Raw genomic sequence first — 23,586 nt, forward strand, 5'->3', positions numbered from 1 at the left:
GGGAAGTTCAGAGTGGGAGGAATAAGTGGAGAAAGTATTTAGAGTAAGGGGATAGAGGGAGAAAAGAAAAAGAGATGGGAAAGAAATGGATTGCAGAATGAGACCCACAAGTGGCTTCCCAGTCCATCTTGCAGGAATAATAAGCTTTGAAGCTAAAGGTGAAAAGACTGGGAGAAATGATAAGCAGGACAGACTGGGCCACACTGGTCTATCTGGTCTATCTGGGCCTGGTGCCGACTGATGCTAGGAACCTTTAACATCAGCCCATTCTAGTGCTGCTTTCCATAATGGAGAAAATTAAAGTGAAATACAAAATAGTTTTAAAATACCATTGTTGTCAATAAAGTATCTTCTTTTTCTATTCTTGTATTGGAAGGACCTAAAAAGTAAAACAGATACATTCAGAAACTTGATAATTGATATTCCCAAGACACTAGTATAAATGAAAGTAGAAGCCTCAGTTTTTTAATTCTGCAAATACTTTAAGATTTTTAGCTCTTTAATAACACTCAATTTCTTAATTGGAGAAAAATATTTAAAATTTTAATATATGCTTTTGAGATTTCCAAAAGTAAACTAGGAAATACAACATTAAATATATGGTGACAGGGTCACCAAGAAACATAGAATCTCAGAGTTAGTAAAAGGGGCCTAGTCCAACCCCATGCACAAGGCAAGAGGCATCTACATAGCAGCTCTGACAGATGATCATCCAGGTAGGTTTGAACTTGACTGACTAAACCATGTTATCTGATGTATAACTGTAAACCAGGAGATATATTTCTAATGGTAAGCCCCATGGTTCCATCTTCAGCCTTATTCTGTTCAGTATTTTTGTCTAACACTTCACTGAAGACACTGATGGTTCATTCATCAAGTGTGTAAATGAAATACTTAATACACTATATAACAGAATTAGATGCCAAAAGATTTTAATAGGTTGGTGTAATAAGCTAAAGGTAACATAGATTTCAACAGTAAAAAATGTAAATGTTATAACTGATTTCAAAAAACTAGCCCCACGAGTCCAAGATGGGGCAGTCATGGCTATAAAATCCATAGGAAAAACACCTAGGGATTTTCCCAGAATCACCAAAACTATGAACTGGAAGAGACCTCAAGAGTCCCTTTGGTCTAATCTGTATTTGACCAAAACCTTTCTACAACATTTCCAGGGAGTGGTCAATTAGCTTCTATCTAAAGACCTTAAAGGGGAAATCCACACTCTCCTCTGAGGCATCCCAAATTTGAAGCCTTTGAACAGCTCTAATGATTAGGAAGATTTTTTTTTCCTGTTAAACCCAAATCTGTCTCTGGAAATTCCAGCTACTGTTCCTAGTTCTGCCTCTACAATCAAGGAGAACAAGCTTGAGCATTTCCCTTTAAATACTTGGAAGACAGCTACCTTGTTGCCCTCCAAGTCTCTTCCCTGCCCCAGCTCCTTTTGAATTATAGGAACAAGACTCACATTTATTTTTAAAAATTTCCTCTGAATTTCAATAATAATAGGCACACAGTCTTAGACCAATGGAGGGGAAACAGCCTATTCAATTGCACAGTTTTTACTTTACCACTGTCCTTGCTTTGGGTAGCAATGTCGGAAATTCCAGAATTTCTTGTCTCATCCTGGGGAGTTGCTTTCATTGTAGAATCCAGGGATGGCTCAGATTCATCGGTGAAAGGCATAGGGTGATTACTGGAAAGCCCCCGATGTAATGTTTGGGTCAACTTGAGCTTTCGAAATCTGTTGGACATTCTATTCCACCATGACTAAGGAAGGGGCATCCAATAAAAACTTGATTAGACCACAATCAGACTAGCTATATAGTCACATTTTTCCTGAGCTATTTCTTCATTGGAGACAGTAATTTTAAAGATTTGAAATAATACACTTTACACATATTATCTGCATTGATCTTCGCAGCAATTCTCTCAAGTAGGCAAAGAATATGTAAGACTTTCCATTTTACAGATGCAGAAATGGAGGACCAGAAGAATTCCATGACATTCATGATGTAGAATAAAAAGCAATGGAGGTAGAGGACTATACCAAGTCAATAATTCACTAACTGAATTGGTTAATACTGCTACACAAAATTTTAAGAGATAAAACCTACTAGAAGAAATTTAAGATCCCTAAATAGGCCTCCCCACAGAAAAAACAAAGATTAGGCTGGTCATGGGGATAATGGGAAGGATTTATAGGATATCTTTTATTTTCTATTCTCCTCCTCCAAAGTACCCAACTTAGCTGCAACACAGATAAGTCTCATAGTATGGAGCCAAAAATCATGAAAAAAAAGTCCGTATCAGGTAGCAGATATTTTAGAAGCTGGAGTAGCTTGTTTCCACTTAATCAGATTATGTCCTATGAGTTTTTCTAGAACAACAGATGTCATACCTCCAATAATAGCTAGCAAGGACCATTTTCATCTGTCTTAAGAGAGTCCTTATTTTTGGTTCTTTTTTTTCATCTAACAACATAAATGTCTCTTCTCTAAGTCTTAACATAGGCTGTCTCTCATATCTGGGATAGACTGTGCCCAAATTAGTGGACGAATGAAAACTGTATTTTCATATAAAGGATAGTTCTGGCACCATCTCCTACACAATGCCTTCTCTGGTTCGCTTAGCTATTAGCAAAAGGCTGTTTTTCAATTTTTATGATAAATGGCCCACAGTCAGTATTTCAACTTAATATTATCCATTCAGGTTCATTCTCATTTCCCCCATTTTTCCTCCTTCCATTGCCAAAATAACCCCTCCTCAAATAACCTATTTTCCTGTTTATAAGTTTGATCTTCCCAGTACAATGAAAGTTTGTTTTGTTTTTGCATTACTAGACCTTAACACAGTGCCTGAAACACAGAAGGTATTTATTATATGTTGATTAAATTAACTGAATAATCTTAATTTTTTAAAGCAAAGGCAAATTAGGGGGAAAAAAACACAAGAGATGATTCATGTTTACTCAGAATATGTGCCTAGGAAGGAAAAACTATAATTTCAAGCAAACTCAGTTTGCAAAAGTTGTCTATCAAGCCATGACATAACTATATGCTCATATTTATCATACATGTATTGAGAACAGGTTTGGATTACCAAATTGGAGTGTGGGCTTTAAATAAACTGGCACAGTATGTCTCTAGAATCAAAATTAATTTACCAATTTAGTTTCTTTTTTTCCTGACAATCATCTCTCAGGAGATTTGGCTAAATTTGAATACTATCTTTCAATTTTTTTGACTTGATTTCCTTTTTCTCAGAATGTCCAAAAGTCAGTCAATGTTTCTTCAATTTGATATCTAGTCAGGCTTTCATTGTCTTCCCCATTTTTCCTCCTATAAACATTCACAGTCCCCAATCCTTTCCATTCAGAAAAATCTTAGGTACTGCTCCTTTTGACCCATTTATACTTTGTTTCATGATCCTTTTTTTGGTCCCTATGAAGAATAGCACAAATTACACAGAATTCTTAGGTATATAGAACAGATGCATAGAGACAGTGTGGTGTTAATAGATAGACCTGACCTTAAAGCCATGATGACCTGGGTTCAAGTCCATCCCTTAGCACATACAGCATGTGTGATCCTGGGCAAGTTGTTTAATCTCTCAGTGCCCCCAGAAAGTGATCTAAGACTAGAAATTACAGGGCAGTTGCCCTCTACATTGGTGAGGGGCCTTCCTCACCAGGGGTTCCCTATAATGATAAAAACCACAAGTCCAGACAACACCAAAAATAGAACAGACCTCACTTTGGAAGAAAAAAATTTTCTCCAAACAATTACGGTCCAGATCATCTAGAGAATATTAACAGAATTAACTCCTAACTTTGTTTATTTGAATTATCCACAGGTAATCTTTCTGAATTACAGGCCAGCTTCCCTTGGATACCCTGCATGTTTATGGGAAGTTTTTACAAATTGGGTATTTTCCTGATAAATGGAAGTACCCATTCAAGTGTCAAAACTTTTTTTTTATTTAATCTTTTCTGAACAGAATCTTTTAGAAATATATCCTTGCATACTTTACTTTTTCAAAAGGGACATATACATGCATGTGATAGAATTTTAAAAAAGCCTTGTCTGGGTTCTGTCCCTCCCTTTTGTGACCCAGGATATATCAGTCTCTGGAGGTCTCAGTTTCTTCATTTGTAAGAAAACTGGGTGGAATAATCTCTTAAGGTTCTCTCTAGCTCTAAATTTATGATCCTTGACTTGGTTTCAAGTCCTGACTGATATTTGTCAGCTGTGTAACCTGAAGCAATTCATTTACACTCTCAGAATTTCAGTTTTCCTCAGTTTATAGCAAGGAAAGTGCTTTGTATATCATGAAGCACTATAGAAATGTGTTGTGGTTTTTATCACCTCCAGGAGCAAGTGTAAAATCCTCAGTTTTTAAAGCCCTTCATAACTTGGACCCTTCCTACCTTTCCAACCTATTGACACTTAACTCCCTTCCATATCCAGTGACCTTCTTGCTCTTCCTCAAATAGGATGCTCCATCTCTTGACTCTGGGCATTTTCACTGACTTCCTCCAAGGCCTGGAATGCTCTCCTTTCTGCTTTGCCTCCTATATTCCCTGCTTTCTTTCAAAAATCCCGCATTCTACAAGAAGCCCTTCTGGATCCCCCTTAATACCAGTGCCTTCTGTGTGAGCTATCTCCAATGTGCCCTGAATGTCTTGCACATATGAAGTTGCTTGTATGTTGTCTCCCCCATTCGACTGTGAGCTCCTTCAGAGCTGGGGTTGTTTTTGCCTTCCTTTTTATCCCCATCTCTTATGAGCCTGGCACATAGTAGATGCTTTATTAAAACTTGGTTACTGACTGACCTCTGGATAAGTGAGGTCTTATTGAACATAACTCACATTTTTGTAGGGGACCATCCACAGAAGAATATATAAGTGCTGATTCTTTAATGACTATAATATATTCCTGACTATAATGTAAAGAGATGGGGAAAAGAGACCACATATAATCAAACTGGGTGGTATGAAATGATAAACACATTGCTTTCAATTCCTCCAAAAGGATGCAACTGCCTGCAATAGAAATATGGTTGTTCTATGAAATGGTGCAATTTAAAAGGATTCCTAATGCAAGAAAATAAGCCCAGAGCAAAAGTCTACTGGTCACACACACTCCTTTCTCTTTTGTTGGGCAATGAGTACTTAGGTCCTGGATAACCAAGTTATGCTAATCATAGCTCCACCACCTATCTACACATGGTATACTCCTCAATAGTAAGAAAGAAAAAAGGCAAACCTTCAATCCACCTCTGTCATCTGGCAACACTGGAACACTCAAGGATTGTCTAATCCTGGAATGGGGCAAAGACGACTGGCTAATTGACTTGCTTTTGTCTTTATTTACTTGCATACAGACTGATGCCAACAACCGTACAAGTTCTGTATCTATAAATGCAAAAGAAGACATTTTACCTCTAAATATTACCATTATCAGTCCAAGACCTATGGTATGTCCCCTCAAAGGTGGAATTTGAACCCAGGTCCTCTGATTTCAGAACCAATGTTCTTTTTACTATACCATGTTACCTTCTAAATCCTAGAAGGTTGTGTCAGGTGAGTTAAGTGGCTTGCACAGGGTCACACAGTTAATCAAAGGCAGGATTTGAACCTAGGCCTTCCTGACTCCTAGCCCAGAAATCTGTTCAGTACATCAGGATGTCACCTAATCAATTAGGTCAATGAAATTACAATTAACTTTGAGAATCTTTCCAGTTAGCAAAAGCATAATTAAAATGGAGCTGAAAATAGAAATGCTTAAGGTTTTCTTCTTCATCAATTAAGTATTTAGGCATATAAAACTCTGCCCTCATCACCTTATGCCTGGATTACTGCAGTGACCTAATGGTGTGTCTGCCTGCCTCAAATGTCTCCTCACTCCAATCCACCCTCCATTCAGCCACTGAAGTGGTTTCCCGAAAGCACAGGTCTGATAATGTCAACCCTCCCTCTTTACCCTCCCCAGACCCCCACTCAGTGAACACCAGTGCCTCCCTACTACCTCCAGGATCAAATACAAAATGCTCAGCTTTGGCATTCAAAGCCCTTTATAACCTAGCCCCTCCTGCCTTTCTAGTCTTCTTACCTCTTACTCCCCAATACATAGTCTTCCATCCAGTGACACTGGCCTCCTGGCTGTTCCACCAAGAAGACACTCAGTTTTTAGCTCTAGGCATTCTCTTTAGCTGCTCTCCATGCCTGGAATGCTCTCCCTCTTCTGCTCCATCTACTGACCTCCCTGGCTTCCTTTAAATCCCAACTAAAATCCCATTTTTTAAATATCCCAACTCCTCTTAATTCCAATGCTCCCCTCTATTAATTACTTCCTATTTACCCTGTATATAGTATGCTTTGTAAATATTTGTTTGAATGTTGTCTGCCCATTAGATTGTAATCTCTCTGAGGTCAAGGACTATCTTTTACCTCTTTTTGTATCCCTAATATTTAGCACAGTGCCTGGCACACAGTAGGAATTTAATATATATTTACTGATTGGTTGTATTGAATAAATTAATTTGTAATAATTAATGAAAGGTATATTTAATTAAGGACAATGTTAATAAAATAACATACCGGGGTCATTCAGCAGCATGACTAGATCAAAAGCTGTATATCCATTTTTTGCCCGAAGAGTAACATCAGTTCCTTGATTTAACAAATATTTAACAACTTCTTTATTCCTATTCAAAACCAGAATAAAACAAAAGTCACAATTGATAAGAGTAAAAAACTGATCCTTTCCTGAGTTGCTAGAGATATAATAGCAGTCATTGTAACTCAGCACATGGAATATTTGGAAAGACCATTCTATATATTATTACTAATTAGCACAATTAATTGGAAATTTTCAAAGTATTACTTTGGACAGAGACCATATCATTTCTATCTTTATAACCAAAATACAGTGGATTGCATATTGTAGGTTTTTAACAAATTATTGCTGGGTAAGTGAATCTTTACTACCCTTGTATCTCTTATCTCTTATCTTATTTAAATCTCTTATCTTATTTAAATTTAGTTATATTTGGTGCCTTTAATTTAATAGATCTTTGACCTGATTGAAGTGAATACTCTAACAAAACTGCAGTCCAAAAATCTGCCACTGGAGTGGCTCACCCTATTGCTTTCCTCTAGCTGTCTTGACCCTGTAGGGGCACCAGGGGAACACAAAAACTATCAATTATCCCTTCCACCCAGTAACTAACCAGACCCTCTTTTTTTTCCCCCAAGTCCTACATTCTTCTGATAATAGCCTTTAATTTACATACTAAAGAAGTAGAGAGCCAAGACCCTGCTCAATGAGTGATAAAAGACAGATCTTTTAACTTTTGAGTTAGGGATCTAAGAAGGACACCATATGGCTTTGGAATTTCCTCCAGATCTAAGATGTGTTTATGCAGAGTTATGAGCCGGGTTGGTCCCCCTGCCTCAAGTCTCATCCTAATCCAGTCTATCCTTCAGCCCACCATAAAACTGATCTTCCTAAAACATAGGTCTGACCATGTCACCCCCATCCCCATTCAATAAACTCCAGAGGCTCCCTGTTACCTCCAGAATCAAATATATAAGTTGACTTTTAAAGCCCCTCAAAATATGTCCCCCCTACCTTTTCAGTCTTCGTCCAACTTACTTCTTCTGTATATACTCTGTGATCCCATGACACTAACCTCTTTCCTGTGTCACACAGATAGATACCCTATGGCTGGAATTCTCTCCCCTCCTTATCTGTCTCCTGGTTTCCTTCAAGTGCCAGACAAAATCTTGCCTTTTTCAGGAAGCCTTCCCTCATACCCCTTAATTCTAGCACCCAACCTCTGTGATTTTCTCCCATGTATCCCATCTATATCTTGTTTGCATGCTTGTCTCCCCACATTAGACTATGAGCAAGCACCTTGAGAACAGAGACTGTTTTTGTTTTTCCTATCTCTTTTGTTTAACACAATACCTGGTACACAGTAGGTGTTTAATATATGCTTGTTGAATGACTGACTTGAATGCACTCTCTAATGCATTTCTATATAGTCTGTGATGGTGAACTACTACCAAAATCGTTCAGCTGGTGCTTAGAGTTCCTTAACACAAAGAATGTTACTACTTCAAATGTGAAAAGTCCAATTAAATCACTCGTTTATGAAAAATTGCCTTATAATAAAACATTGCCTACCAAAAACAAATTCCCACTCAATGACCATTTGTGAATATGGATAAAATTCTGTGAAAGAGTGATAAAAAAAACTATAGAGCAAGTGAAAGTATAAAAATGCCTTGGGGTGAAGACAGGGAAAAAAAGAGAGGGAAGGGGTGGCCAGGTGGCTCAGCGAGTAAGAGCACCAGCTCCAGTGTCAGTATGACCTGGAGATCGAATCCTGGGCTCAGACACTTAGCATCCACCCAGAAACACCTGGCCGTGTAACCTTGAGCAAGTTACTTAACCCCAATTGCTTAGGGGCGGCCAGGTGGCTCAGCGAGTAAGAGCACCAGCTCCAGTGTCAGGATTTGAACCCAGGTCCTTTCTTTCTGACTCCAGTACTTTCTCCCCTATTAGCATGCTGGCTCTTCATCACGAACAGCCTGACACCCCTGAAGGTGCCCAAACCCAGGTATTTCTGATTGAATATAAGAGCAAATTTATAGCATTTAGCTCTAAGAAAGAACATTAGAGCTGCAATTCCTCACAAAAGCAGTTTACCCATGGTAGGTGGCCTGCATTAGCGCTGTCCATCCATGAACATTATCCTGCTTGTCAACATCAGCATTCCTCTCAACAAGCAACTGCACCAGAGATAACTGTCCAGTGACAGCTGCTAGCATCAGAGGTGAGGCTCCATCACCATTAATGATATTTACTTGGTTGGGATCTTCATCTACAATCTCTTTAACAAGCTGAAAGTTTCCTGAAAATAGAATAATGTTGCATATGTAAGTTAGATATCTGTTAAATTAATACTCTGCAAAAAATATAAGCACATAGTTTATGTACAGAGTAATAATGATACCTACTTCCTAGGGTTGCCTTAGAAGATAAAGAGAGATATTTGTAAACTGCTTTGCAAACCTTAAAGCACTATGTAAATACTAGCTATCATTATTATTTTAATTTATATTATATATGGAGGAATTCAGGTAGCACAGCTTCTCCCTGGATACAAACTTTGGCCCTGACATCAGGAAGACCTGAGTTCAAATTCAGTCTTAGACACTTTCTGGCTATATTACTCTGGGCAAGTCACTTAACCGCTGACTGCCTCACTTTTCTTATCTGAAAAAATGCACATTATAATAGTACCTACCTCCCAGAGTCGTTGTGAGGATAAAATGAGAAAACAATTTTAAAGTGCTTTGCAAATCTTAAGGCATTAGCTATTATTATATATTAGCTATTATTGTTATTCTATACACACACAAGCAATCTCTATTTTTTCCATGTTTTTTAAATTTGGCTAATCTGCTCATCTACCTATCATTCTAAAAAATAAGAAGGCTACTATATATTTCTTGCAAAGTCAGCCTATTTTTTTGGTCTGTTGTCCACATTTCTGAAAAGCAATTACAGTTCCCTTAATAGTCTATTTGCTTTACTTTTGCATGAATATGCCATCTGGTGGCAAAAAAAGGTAGCCAAACTACTAACCTAGCATTTTATACATGTGTACCTACATATGTATATGCATGTATCTTTCTAAAGCACTTACCCATTTTCAAAGCATGGAAAATATCAGGCCGTCTTTTCTCTTCATCTGAACAAACAAAACATTTAGACTAAAAAAGTTAAAATCAGAATAATTTAATAAAATGGAGAATTCAAAATAACAGTGTGATTTTACATATAATCTTTTTTTTTTTTTTTAGAAAGTAACCTTTTTCTTAGCCATATCTAAAGTATGATTAAAATTATTTTGTCCATTCTGGAGATTGAATTCCTAATTATTAAAGGTGATTTTAATGCTTCAGAAGAGTCCTATTTCTCTAACTAATGACTAAAGGGTACCTTACTCATCAACTGGTTCATGTTTTTCAGTAGCATAAGAATTTCAAGGTTTTCTTTGTCAGGGGAGTTCTGGTGTATTTCTTTGGGGTGGACTTCCAGTGAATCATAATCATGATTCTGTCTGTAATCTGAAGGGCCCAGGGCTACCAACAAGGAGAGCCATTCATTGGGCCTTCTTCAGTCACATTCTTTCTCTTTACATTATTATGGCAATCATAGCTTCTTAAAATGTGGGTGGATTAGTCTTAGTCTACATAGCCCCTGAGAGAGGAACAAAGATTAATGGCAAGACGGTGTAAGGTGATAGAGTTGGGTTTAATATATTTTCCTAACACTTATAGCTATACAAGAATGGAAAAGGATGCCTGGGTGGGTAATGAGTTCCCTGCCAATGGTGGTCTTCAAACAGAGGTTGGATAACCCTTTGCCTGATTTGTTATAGGTGGGATTCATGCTTTAGGTTAGATGGCCTTCTCTGAGATTCTGATTATTTTGGTAGTTTATTCCTTAGCCAAATGGGTGTTGTAGATTATAGAATCTCATAGAAGTTCATATTTGGAAGATGCCATCTAGACCAACCCCCACCTGCAATAATTCTAACAAGTGGTCATCCAGGCTTTACTCATAATCCTATAGTGAGAAAGAACCTACCACTTCATTCCACTTAATTTGGACTAGCATTTTTTTTAATAGTTTTTCTTTACCTCAAGTCCCTGCAATCTCTACCCAGTACATCTAGTACTACCCTCTAGGTCCAAGCCTAATACTTCTTACACAGAGGTTCTCAAACTTTTTGGTCTCAGGATCCATTTTCATTTTTAAAAACTGAGGACCTCAAAGAACTTTTGTTTATATAGGTTATACCTATCTATATTTTTGTTCAGTCATTTCAGTTGTTTGACTCTCTGTGACCCCATTTGGGGTTTTCTTAGCAAAGATACTGGAGTGATTTGCCATCTTCTCTAAGATATTGCTATTTACTGTATTTGAAATTAAAATGGATAAAATTTAAAATATTCATTAATTCATTTAAAATAACAATAAATACGTTATATATTAACATAATTTTTAAAGGGAAAATAACTATATTTTCCAAAATAAAAAAAGTTACCAAGAGGAATGACATTTGGCATATTTTTGTAAATCTCTTTAATGTCTGACAATAGAAGACAGGTAGATTTTCATGTGTGATTCTGCATTCAATCTGTTGCAGAATGTTGACGTATATGAAGAACATGCAACCTCAGATATAAGTAAACTAGGAAAGGGAGGAGCATTTTAATAGGTAACATCTTAGTTTATTATGAAAGTAGTTCTGATGTGAGGAACATCTAAAAACGTCTCAGGGACCCCTAGGGGTCCATAGACCACACTTTGAGAAACTTTGCTCTAATAGATATTTAATAGCCTTTCAAATATTCAAACACTGATAAGTGCCCTCTTCTCCCCTGGATTTTCTCTTCTCTGAGTTAAACATCTCCAATTATTTTAGCTTGTTTTTCTTTTCTTTTTCTTTTGTTTTCTTTTTTGACCTGGATCTGTGATTTCATTAGTTATAGGGAATCCCTAGTGAGGAAGCTCCTTTTACCAGTCCAGGTCACTACTTGTTCTGCAAATGATAGTCTTAGAGAACTGTCTGGGTCATTCAGAGGTTGCCAGGGTCCAACAACCAATATATGTGAGAACAGGCACCTGACCCCAGGTCTTCCAGGCTCTAAGGCTGGCTCTTTACAACATGCTGCCTCTCCCTTCAATTGATTCACATATGCTATGACTGAGAATTTCTTCTCCATTTTGGTTACTCTTTTTGGCTGCTTTCCATCTTAAAACTTAGTGCTCAGAGCACAGTAAATACTCTAGATGAAATCTGACCAAAGCAGAGTCAGTAGGACTACCATTTCTCTTTAAACAGGTCAAAATTATATTCTAAATTATATTATTATCCCTTATGGATGTACAAAATTATATTACCCCTTGGGTCGGCCACATTGTGCTGCTAAGTTATACTTTATTTTATTTTTTTTAATTTTAGGCAAGCTGCTATCTTGCCATCTCTTTACCTCATCTCCAAACTTCCAAAGTTTGTTTTCTGAACTCAGGTGTAAGGTTATTATGCCTTTGTTCTGTCATCCTTTACCATCATCCTATCCACTTCTATTTGATTCTGTTCTTTTCCCAAATAGCGTAGTTTTGTTTTTTAATCCTGAAATACCCTTTTGGTTTTTCTTACTAGTCAACCTCATTCTGGCTTGAGGTTTAGCACTCCTCATTGCTCTTTTCTGAACCGTGGGTATACGTTTATGTTCATTCTTTTCCATGTCTTTTTTTAAGGGAGATACAAAGTCTAATTAGCAACAGTTGATGAGCAACAACCCCATTTTGTATGTTCTTTCTAAACTATACGTTGGCTGCTGAATTCCCTGTGTATGGACACGAGTCTCTTTTGGCCACTCCCATTTCCTAAATATCAGCATCATTTTTGCTTGTGTCTTCAGAGTTTTATTCTTGATAGCTTCCCTTCCCTCCAGGGCTTACTTCTCCTATTGAATTTTAGCTCAATTTGGACCCTCCTAATCACTTTCTGAAGTGGATGCAGGATAACAAAAAAAAAATATTATGTTAGCTATATTGCCAAAAAGATCACAAAATAAGGGATAGAACCAATGTTCAGCATAGACAGGACAGTGATAAAGGACCATGCTGAGGATGTCCTTTATTGTATCAAGAATAAGCCTCAATTCTGCCAAAAAGAATAATCTTTGGACTGAAATGGAAAAAAAAATGATGGATGGATTAAAATACCAAACTAGTAGAAAGAATAAATAAGCACCTAGTTACCCCTGATGATTTCAAGTCACCAGGCCCAGATGAACAGAATTCAAGGACCCTAAAATAACTAGTTTACTGAACCACTGATTCTTTTTAGCAATTAAAAACATGTTTACTAATTAACAATCAAAAAGAGGCAACTTCAAAGTTAAAAGGATATTCCACAATCATCAGGTGGTCAGGAAACACTTGAGAATGTCCAGGCAGGCAAGGAGAGCTCAGCAGTCCTCCACAGCAAACAATCAGTTAGGAGTTATTTTTAACAAGCAGTAAAAGCTCACCATTTTCTGGTCCAATCACCCCTCATCTCTCCAACAGTCTCTCATTCTTCCTGTGGCAGAAAAAAACCCCTTCTTTCTTAAAGGGCCAGCCTCGTTTACTTGCTGCTAGCTAGGACCATCTAGTATGTAAAATTCTAGGTGGGACTACCCATACAAAGAGTGAAAGGAAATTCAAAGGATTGGGAGGAAAAAAAAGGGGGGAAAGTAGGAAGTTTCTAGCTTCAGCTACCCTCAAAAGTATATAAGCATAGCAGCCCAGTTTATATATAGGTGTTAATGTGTAGTTGTTAATAATCCCCTTAAAAAGTTGGTAGAATTCTCCTTAAAATTCATGTGGGACAGAGCTCCTCTCCTAACCTTTTGGTTGCTAATTTACAGCTAGTTCAGTTTCCTTTTCCGAAACTAGATTGCTTAAGATCTCTAAGCAGCCCAGTCAGGCTCAAGGCTCACTCTCCCAACTTGTGCTAGTACGTTGAGTTCCCTACTAGTTATTTTACCCCCTCGAGGTTGTAGGAATAATCCTGAAGCTGAACCACTTTCAGTGATACATGACAGAGTAGAAAAATGGGGAAAATGCCACAGAAGTAAAGGTCAGAAGTCTTTAGGCTGATGAACTTGATTTAATTCCCAGCAAAATTCTAAAACATATTATTAAAAGGTGGTTAGTAAATATCTAGATGAGGAAGTGGTGATCACAAAGACACAGCAGGACTTTAACCAAAACCAGTTGCGCCAGACTAACCTCATTTTCTTTTTTGACAGACTAATGATACTGGCAAGTCAGTGAAATTCTTTAAGTACCATTTACCTAGATTTTGAGTAAAGAATGTGGTAGTCTTTCATGTTATTCATATTGAAAAGATGGGGATGTGAGACAATAGTACAGCAAAGCAGATAAACAATTCAATAAACATTTGTTAAATGACTATTATTTGCATGTGGATGGCCACATCACAGGAGTCATTAATGGTCTGACTTTAACCTGGAAAGAAGTCTTAGTGAAATGCTGCAGTTGTGGCTTGGGTTTGGTCTATGTGCTATTTAGCACACTGTTTGTTAATGACTTGGATCTAGGCAGAGAAGACACACATCTCAGATTTGCAGATGACACTAGAAAGGAAAGTTGAAACAATGGCTGACAGAGACAGAATATAAAAAGATCTTGACAGAATACAGCACTGATTGGGCAACATAGAGAGGAAAATATTACATGGTGCAAGAAGTCTTCAAGGAAGATGTGAAGTTTGAAGTGGGCTATGAAGAACAGAAAGGATTTGGATAGGCAGAGAGAGAGAAAAGGACATTGTAGGTCAGAGTGTTGTTTGTTGTTAAACCAGATTTTAGAAGGTCTTGAATGCCAGGCTAAGAAGAATCATTAAAATAGCCTCTTCCTAAAGAATGGTGTGTACTATAATGGTAATATTGTTTTAAGAACAACTTTGAGTGACCAGGTCGTTTTGATTATTATTAATACCTTAAATACAAAGGATCTATGAAGGATGGTGCTAAGTGCATCCAGAGAAAGAACTAATAAATAGAAGTATATATAGTATGGTTTTACAGATATATATTATATGTGAATTATATATGTATACCCACACGCATATTTTTCTCTAATGGTAGCCATCTCTAGGGCTGGGAGGGGCAGGAGGGAAAAAAGTTACATGATAACGTTATTATATATTTAAAAAGAAAACGCAAGTTATACCTAACAGATTTGCAGTTTCATATGCAACCTCTTTTTTTTTCTATCCTATTGTGTTCTGGAAATGTTTGTTTTATTTCTTGAGTTCAGAATAAAAAAAAAGAAACAATGTTTCCCAACGTACACTTTTAAAAACTGGCCTCTTCTTTCCATACTTTTAACACCATGTTAGTACAGATGATTTCTCTCATATTTTTAATAGCCTCACCATAGAATACTCCAATTTATAACTATGCTCTGGTGGCACCTCAGGATATCTCCAGTTTTCTCAATGAACATTTAAAATTTTTGAAATTCAAATTTTAATTTATTTAAATATAAAAACAAAAATATCATGGAGTACTTTTAGGAAAAATTAGGGATTAGAGGGAATATGGGCCATAGTGGAAAGGATGATGGCCTCAGAATCTGAAGATCTGGGTTGGACTCCTGATATCTCCATATTATTAGACTTCTAACTTCAAGGGAGTAATTTAATCTCTATGAAATTAGGATATATTATCTGTAAAATGACAATGATAATACCTAAATTATTTATGTTATAAGGATGTTATGAGGAAAATACTGTAAAGTGTAAAACATTATATACATGTGAGTATAGAGATCTGAACTGAAAGTCAGGAAGGCAAAAAAAAGAAAAAGAAAGACAGAAAGAAAATTTCTTCCTGTTTGAGAGACAATATTCATATAGAAATCATGCTGGTGTATATTGCCACAATTGCTTTTTTATTTGCATTCTGCTTCTTTTTAACTATGTAGAAGGCAGAGTCAGGTACCCTGAGTGCTCAGAGTTGGAGGGCACAGGAAAGATGGACTTTTGAAGGTTAGCCCTCAATAAAGACCTTTCATTAAGACTGTTTATGTAACAGGAGAAGAAAGACTTTAAAGTTTTAACATCTGCCAAAACTGGTTAGTGGACTGGGCAATAGAGATTCAGAGTGAGTTAGATCTACTTAAACCTGAAGAAAACCACACTAGCCTGAAGAATAAGAACAGTTAATAGAATGTTGTTGTTGTTTAAGAACAGTTAAAGATTGGGGAGAAATGTACCCGTTCCTATGGTTTGCATTTCTTAAACTCCTAAATTATATATATATATATTTCTTAAACTCTAAATTATGTGTCAGATTTTTACTGTAACAATGAGTAATTGTTTTGAGGTTTTAATAGCAAGTAGCTGAAAGGCTTTTGATACAATTAGTCATACTTATGCAAGTAAAATAATTTCAAATATATAACTATAGTCCAGGTACCACCATCTATTTTGTAGCAGCTTATTTGAAGAACAAGTATTGTAGTTAGAAACTAAATAAAGAGCTCTTTAAGTATTAGCCTTACAAAGAGAAATCTAGAAGACCAGAGCTATAATTAGCTGGGCAGAGGGGAGGTGTTGAATGGGTCTTCTTTCCTCTCCATAGCAACCACCATCTCCATGCATAGTTTCATGTTCCTCTGCTGACCTGTACCCTCTGCATGGTACAATAGTTGCCACCTCAGTCTACCGTTGCCATGGTACCTCTTTCTTGGAGTCCACTTTTCCCCTGATTCCCATAGGGGCAAGGGTCAGGCTCTCAAACAGGATGGGTTTCTACTTCTCTCAGAACAACTGCACCTATATTTGGATTGTTTTATGCCCTCCCCACCCACCCACCCAAAACTGAATTTGCTCTGGGTGCAAGTTTCACTGTTGTTCAGTCACTTTAGTCATGTCCAACTCTTTGTGACTCCATTTTGGGGTTTTTTTGGCAAAAATACTGGCGTGGTTTGCCATTTCCTTATCCAGCTCATTTTATGAATGAGGAAACGAAAGCCAACAGCTTTAAATGACTTGCTCAAGGTCACACGGCTAGTAAGTCTGAGGCCTGATTCAGGCGTCTTCCTGATACCAAGCCCAGTGCTCTAGTCACTAGTCACCACCTAGTCACCCCCTGGGTACAATAGCTCCCAATTGCCGCTATGATCTGAATTCTGATGACCCATTAGCATGACATCTTCAGGCCTAGGCTGGTGATCATTCCACTCTCCTATGCTATCAACAACTAGACCCCCATGCACTGTCCTTAAACAAACAAACAAAAAGTCAATGGCAACTTTTCTTAGCTTTGCAATGCAAAACAAGCCAACGGAAACAAGAGGACAGGGGCCCTTACCTGTTTTGGGTCTAACAGTTGTAACAGAATCCAAATAGTCTATCATTTCTTTATGTTTGAAGTCCAGTGCGATTTCAAAGGAGGTTTTCTCCAGCACGTTGACATGGTCGGGGTTAGCTCCTTTGTCCACAAGCTGCCGAGCCACACTCACCCTCCCATTAAGAGCTGCCAACATCAGTGGACTCCAACCCATAGCCTTAGCACTGTAATTGGCATCGGCTCCCCACTCCACCAAGAGGTGGACCACTGCCTCGTGTCCATGCTGGGCAGCTACCATCAGGGCACTTAGGTCTGGCAGGTCCCCTCTGTTGCCATCCTCAAGCACACTGTGCTTCAAATGGTCATAATTGTCAACAAAGGCTCCTGTTTCCAGCAAGAGCTTAACTGCACTGAGATGACCACCTCTGGAAGCCATTGTGAGCACACTTGCCCCTAGTCTGTTCTGTGCATTAACATCTGCTCCATTTTCCAATAGTATGTGAAGCACATTTATATGTCCAAATCTGTAAGGAGAGTAGGGAAACAATTAGAGAATACAACAGCTAAACACACTGCAACAAGTGACAAGGAAACATACCATTAGCCAAATTACACATTTATGCAATTTTATTCATTTATGTACAGCTATCTCTACACACACACACACACACACACACACACGCGTGCGCGCACACACACATATGATATTTGTAAATATAACATTTTGGGCCAGAACTGTTGTGATTTCATAGGGATATGGAACACCTGTTTAAAAAACTCCCTCTACCAATGCAGATAGCAAATGCTCTGGAATTTTTTTCTTAGAAGATTGCTTGGGGCATTGGGATGTTAAGTGACTTGCTCACTACATGTCAAAAATGGGACTTGAGCCCCCGTTTTCCTGACTCTGTGGCCAACGCTCTGTGTACTATGCCACACTATATGTGAAAAGCTATGTGATACAATAGATAGAACTTTGGCCTCAGAGGCAGTTAGACCTGGCTTCAGGTCTCACCTCTGATGTATATTGACTATGTGACAGTAACAGCATATACGAATATTTGTATGTATACACATGTGTATGAATACACACATACATGATTCTTTGCATCCCTTTTTGTTATTTTCCCAATCAAACTTCCACTTTCTCAAGGAAAAAATTTCCAGATTAACCCTTCTTGGATTTCATTGTTCCATTAATTCCAATATCCTTTACCATTTGCATATGTATATGCAGATAAATTAAATACATTGGCTGAAATGTACTAGCAGGTACTGGCCATGGTACAAAGGAAGGGGAGATAAATGTGGCAGCTATTTACAATGAATTTACCATGTGAAAGGGAACACAGGACAAACACAGGCAAAGCAGACACACACACACACACACACACAACAACAACAACCTATAAGTGGTTGTAAAGTTAATCATACCTTTATAGAGACTTAAAAGGTAGAGGAAGCTGGAATAAATGAAACAGAGAGGTAAAAAGGGTTAATTTGGGAAAGTTCCTGGAAAAAGCCAAAGTTTTCCTGGGAAAACAAACAACAAAAATTATGGAAAGGCTTGTCTTAAGAAGAAAATTAGAATTTTGGAGAAAGAAAAAAGTACAGATAAAAAAATAATATAAAGTTAAAACTGGTCACAAAGAAAAGGTAACTGAAATTGTCAGAAATTGTCAGAAAACCAAACATTAATCTTGTGCTCAGAGGCATATATCTTAAACAAAGATAGAACATGGGAACTGTACCTTGTGGTTGAAATACTACTGGGAGTATATTAACATTCTAACTGGAATGAGAAAAAGTCTAGTAATCTTTCCCAAGATTGGCCAATGGTGAGATGACAAGAAGGCTGAACTTAGAGTCAGAATGTTTAACCAGTAATGACATCCACTCAGTGCTTTAATATCCTAGAATAAAAGAGCCAAGCAGTTTGATGACAGATTTGGCAGGTGTCATTGGGTGCTATTCAGTTCTCATTTTCCAGAGAAATATCTTATCCCAATTCAAATGGGAATGATATTGAATCAGCTTTCCACTCCTCATTTTCTCCTTGGTACCACCATTTCCCAGGTACTCAGGTTCAAAACCTTTGATTTATCTTCCATTCCTTCCCTCTGCCTCATCCCTCCATCTTCTGTGGATTTTTAAATCACATATCAGAAATACAGAATTCTTCATTGCCACCGTCATTGCCCATGATAGCTTCATGTTTCAACTACAATGTTTGCTGACCTGATTTTCCTGCTCTCATTTCTCCCCCTCTCAAAAGTCCCCTGCATGCCTACAAACAGACTCACCTTCCAAAGCCTCTACTTTCAGCATGTCATTCTTTGATTCCATCTGAAGATCTATTTCCGTAGCCAATGAATAGACAAAACCCATCAATTTTATCTCCAAAACATCTTTTTTTTCCACATCTGTTGTCTTTTCTTCAGTCACACAGCCACACCTCTAGTTCCAACCCTTGTGACTTCTTGCCTAATTGGTTTCCATGCATCTCTCCAATCCATCATCTACATAAATATCAAAAATAATCTTCCCAAGTAACTGGTTTGGCGATGTTAATCCCCTGCTCAAAAAGCTTCTTCAGTGGTTTCCTATTAACTCAAAGATTAACTATAAACTCCTTGACCTGGCATTTAAGGCCCTCCAAATTACACTGCTTTGCCCTACTGCCAATCCTAAAAGTCAATGTTTGGGTAATAAACAGATGTAAAGTGTTCAGATGGCCCTAGTCCAGCATTTGAACAGGATCAAGAAAGATGAAAGATGCTGTTGTATAGTAGATTAAACAATGGCTTCAGCCAAGAAGTCTGGGTTCAAGACACATCCTGGTGGAGTGATCTTGGTAGTACCTCATGTAATGCTGAGATTATAATTGCAGAATAGCCCTTGATCTATATTGGTGGTAAAAGTTTCTCAGATCAATGAAATCAAAGGTCCATACAAAAATCAAAAATTATAAAGGACAAATAGATTGATTGGTATCGGGAAGAACTAAGTGTCTCCACAGGGAATCTGGCACCTAGTAGAAGCCCATAACTAGAAGCTCTTCTGACAAAATGGAATAGATAGCTCAAGGTCCCTACCCTCAAACATACCACACCTGTTTCCTAACTAGCACAACCAAATATTCAGAAAATAGGTCCTGCCCGCCATGTCCACTGATTCAAACCATATTACACACACATGCATATTTTTCTGAGGCACAAAGAACCCCAGTTGCAGCACACATTTAAGTAAAAAAAAATTCAGGGTCTATCACACCATTCAATTGTCTGGAAATATAGGACTGTAAGGACTGGTCATGGAAACAGGCTCACAGTGCTTACTCCTGCCGAGACCCAGTTTTTATTTGGCCTGCCATATTTAAGAGGAATATTAACAGATCAGAATGAGTATAGAAGGGGATAACTTGGGTAATAACAGGTATTGAAACCATAACCTAATCGAATTGAATGAAAGAACTAAGTATGTTGAGCGTAAATAAGAAAAACAAAGAAAAAAATAGGTGTAAAATTATAATGATGATGATGATAACATTTATCATAGTGCTTTAAGGTTTACAAAACATTTTACAAATATCTCATTTTTTCCTCACAACAGCCCTGGAAGGTATATGCTATTATCACCATTTTACAGATGAGGAAACTGAGTCAGATACAGGTTAAGTGACCTGCCCAGGGTCCTGCTTTAGACACTCAGTAGCTGTATGACCCTGAACAGGTCACTAAACTTCTGTGAAACACCAATCGCTCAGTTCTAACAAGGTTAATAGCCTACCTCACAGGGTTATCATAAGGTTTAAATAAGAAAAATTTAGATAAAGCTCTTGCAAGCCTTCAAAGCATTATACAAACACCAATGCTGTCAGAGGCATTAAAACAAGCAGAACTGGGATTTTCCATCAGCCTTGGAAACCAGCCTTCTGTCCACCACACCCAGGCCTTCTAACTCTAGGTCCTGGCTCATTTGCCACCTAATTTTCCAACCTCAAACCCATCCCTGGCCCTAGGCTGCCCCATTAACTCTTTTCCTCCCACTGGGACATAGATTGTTAATGTTTGAACCTAAATCCACAGAATTTAGTGAGTCTTATGATTGATTTGTGATCCTCCCTCATAATGACTGGGAGTCAAGTGGTAACTCTCTATTTTTCTATATACAGGAGATACTTCCATTGACAGACTGGAGTGTGGGGAGGCGTGGCATTTGGATACCAAGTAGAAAATGGTAGGTTGGGGAAAATTGACTCTGACTCCCTAATCCATGGGTCTCACCTAGATCCAGTTCCTATTTCCCTCTGAACTTTCATCTGATTAAAGGTTCAAGATGTTCCAGGATCCACTTTCTTTGCTCATGGTGGTGGTCAGGTTGTAAAAATCACTTGTTGCTGATCACTTCCTCCTCCACAAACCCAGGCAGCCAAAAGCCCAGGGCTCACCCCTCCCTCTTCCTCCACCCAAAATGAATCATAGATTAAGTGTTCATGAAATGTTGGCTGATGCACAAATCTCCATTTAGCAATAGGACAAAGGAATACAACAGCAAAGGGTCTAATCCAATGGGACATTCCCCTCCCACCACTCTGGAAATGGGCGGCAAAGGAAGGCTGGTATTGATAGCTAAACTAAGTCCTTAATATTATACCCACATTAGGGGTATTTCATGACCACTTGCTATCCTTAATCCCTTCTGGCCAAAAGTGAAATGATTATCTCTGGATTCCTGTTTGATTCCATAGCACAGTGCCTGCTGGTTCCTTGAGTCTTCACAATCACAACCAAAGAGGGGAAAAAAGGCATTAAAAGAAAAAAAAAACTTACCTAACAATCACAAGTCCCTTCCTTGCCAACCACTTTACATCTGCCTTGATTTTCTCAGCTTGGGCTCGTTAGCCCCAAGCAAACACAGTGATACATGAAATTTGTCTTTGGTGTCCTCTACTTCTCCAGCTTTTCACACTCCCTCCTCTTCCTCGAGTCCTATGCACTGGACTAGAAGTCTAGGAGACATGGGTTCTAGTCTTAGCTCTGTGTGACCTGAAACAAGGCATTTGACCACCCTGTGCCTTAGTTTCTTCATCCTTAAAATTAAAGGGCTAGAGCCACTAGACAGTACCTAACACCTCTTACAACTCTAAAATTATATGAATCCAAGAGTCCTCCCCAGCCCTCCTCTGCCCGTTCCTGAATCTTACACTTGCTTAACAGATGGTCAATCAGTCCATGAGATGTTGAGAACTTGTGAACTCATTTGACTGGTATGGCCCCAGACCATGAGATGCAGTTATGCCAAGGCACATAAGCCCAGAGACTTGGTATTAGGCCCTTCCCCTTGCCTCTTATTGAATGATACAGCTAGAGTTAAATTTCCTACATCTCTGCCCCTCATTCCTCATTCTTTAATATGTCAGTTAGAAAATAGCCTCATTTCACTAGTCCCAGGTATGCTATTTCTCTTCCCCTATTAATGACAATAAAGTCTCCTATTGGGACCATGATGCCTCTTTGTCTAAAATTCTGTGAAAGTTTGAGCCCCACCATTCTGGGCAGCAATTTGAAACTAGGCCCAAAGAGCTAGCAAACTGTGCATATCCTTTGATAGAGCTGTATCCCAAAGAGATAAAAACAAATTTTAAAAGGGGGGGGAGAGAAAGAACTTATTTGTACAAATATATTTATAGCAGCTCTTTTTGTATTGGCTAAGAATTGGAAATTGAGGGGATGCCATCAATTGGGGAATGACTGAATTAGTGGTAGATGATTGTGATGGAATACTACTGTGTTATAAGAAATGATGATCTCAATGATTTTAGAAAAACATGGCTAGACTTGCATGAAATAATGAAGAGAAAAATGAGTAGAACCAAGAGAACACTGCATATGGTAATAGCAATATTGTTTTAGGAACAACTTTGAGTGAATAAGTTATTTTGTCTACTATAAATATCCAAATTAACTATAATATGGAAAAATGCTATTTGCACTCAGAGAAAGAACTGATAAATAGAAGTATATATAGAATAATTTTACACATACACACATACACCTATTTGTGTCTAATGGTAGCCATCTCTAGGATGGGGGAGGTGGGAAGGAAGAAAAAAAAGAAAAAAAATTTACATGATAATTTTGTTGTTCATTTGACAAGAATAGCAAGTTGTACATAGTAGATTTGCAGTTTTATGTGCAATATCTTTTTACCATACTATGTTATAGAAATGCTTGTTTTATTCTGTAAATTAAAAATAAAATAAATTTATTATTACTATATGTCCAAAAAAGAAAAGAAAAACCTGGAAGACAGACTTGAATTGGTACAGAACGAAGTGAGCAGAACCAGAAGAACATTGTACAGTGACAGCAATATTGTACAATGAAGAATTGTAAGCAACTTAGCTATCTTTACAATACAGTGATCCCAGACAACCCCAAAGGACTCATGGGGAAAAATGCTATCTGCCTCCAGAAAAGGAACTGATGGTGTCTGAATATAGACCAAAGCACACTATTTTTTACTTCTTTTTTCCTTCCCTCCTTCCTTCCTTCCTTCCTTCCCTCCTTCCTTCCTTCCTTCCTTCCTTCCTTCCTTCCTTCCTTCCTTCCTTCCTTCCTTCC

General features: G+C 37.9%; 1 protein-coding gene across 3 annotated transcripts in view; it reads right to left on the reverse strand.

The window, feature by feature from the left end:
- Positions 1-23,586, reverse strand: part of ANKS6 (ankyrin repeat and sterile alpha motif domain containing 6) — a 79,005-nt gene that overhangs the window by 38,050 nt on the left and 17,369 nt on the right. For all 3 annotated transcript variants that reach the window (XM_069105679.1, XM_069105687.1, XM_069105682.1), the window contains 7 exons: positions 16,982-17,484; positions 9,721-9,765; positions 8,718-8,922; positions 6,602-6,708; positions 5,268-5,416; positions 1,572-1,770; positions 330-379 (listed from right to left, as the gene is read on the reverse strand). In XM_069105679.1, coding sequence (XP_068961780.1) covers positions 330-379; positions 1,572-1,770; positions 5,268-5,416; positions 6,602-6,708; positions 8,718-8,922; positions 9,721-9,765; positions 16,982-17,484 — 1,258 coding nt within the window. The remainder of the gene's footprint in view (positions 1-329; positions 380-1,571; positions 1,771-5,267; positions 5,417-6,601; positions 6,709-8,717; positions 8,923-9,720; positions 9,766-16,981; positions 17,485-23,586) is intronic.

Source organism: Petaurus breviceps, unplaced genomic scaffold (assembly GCF_028583685.1).
Source record: "Petaurus breviceps papuanus isolate PSGF00001 unplaced genomic scaffold, PetGlider_PUasm1.0 138, whole genome shotgun sequence".
NCBI lineage: Eukaryota > Metazoa > Chordata > Mammalia > Diprotodontia > Petauridae > Petaurus > Petaurus breviceps.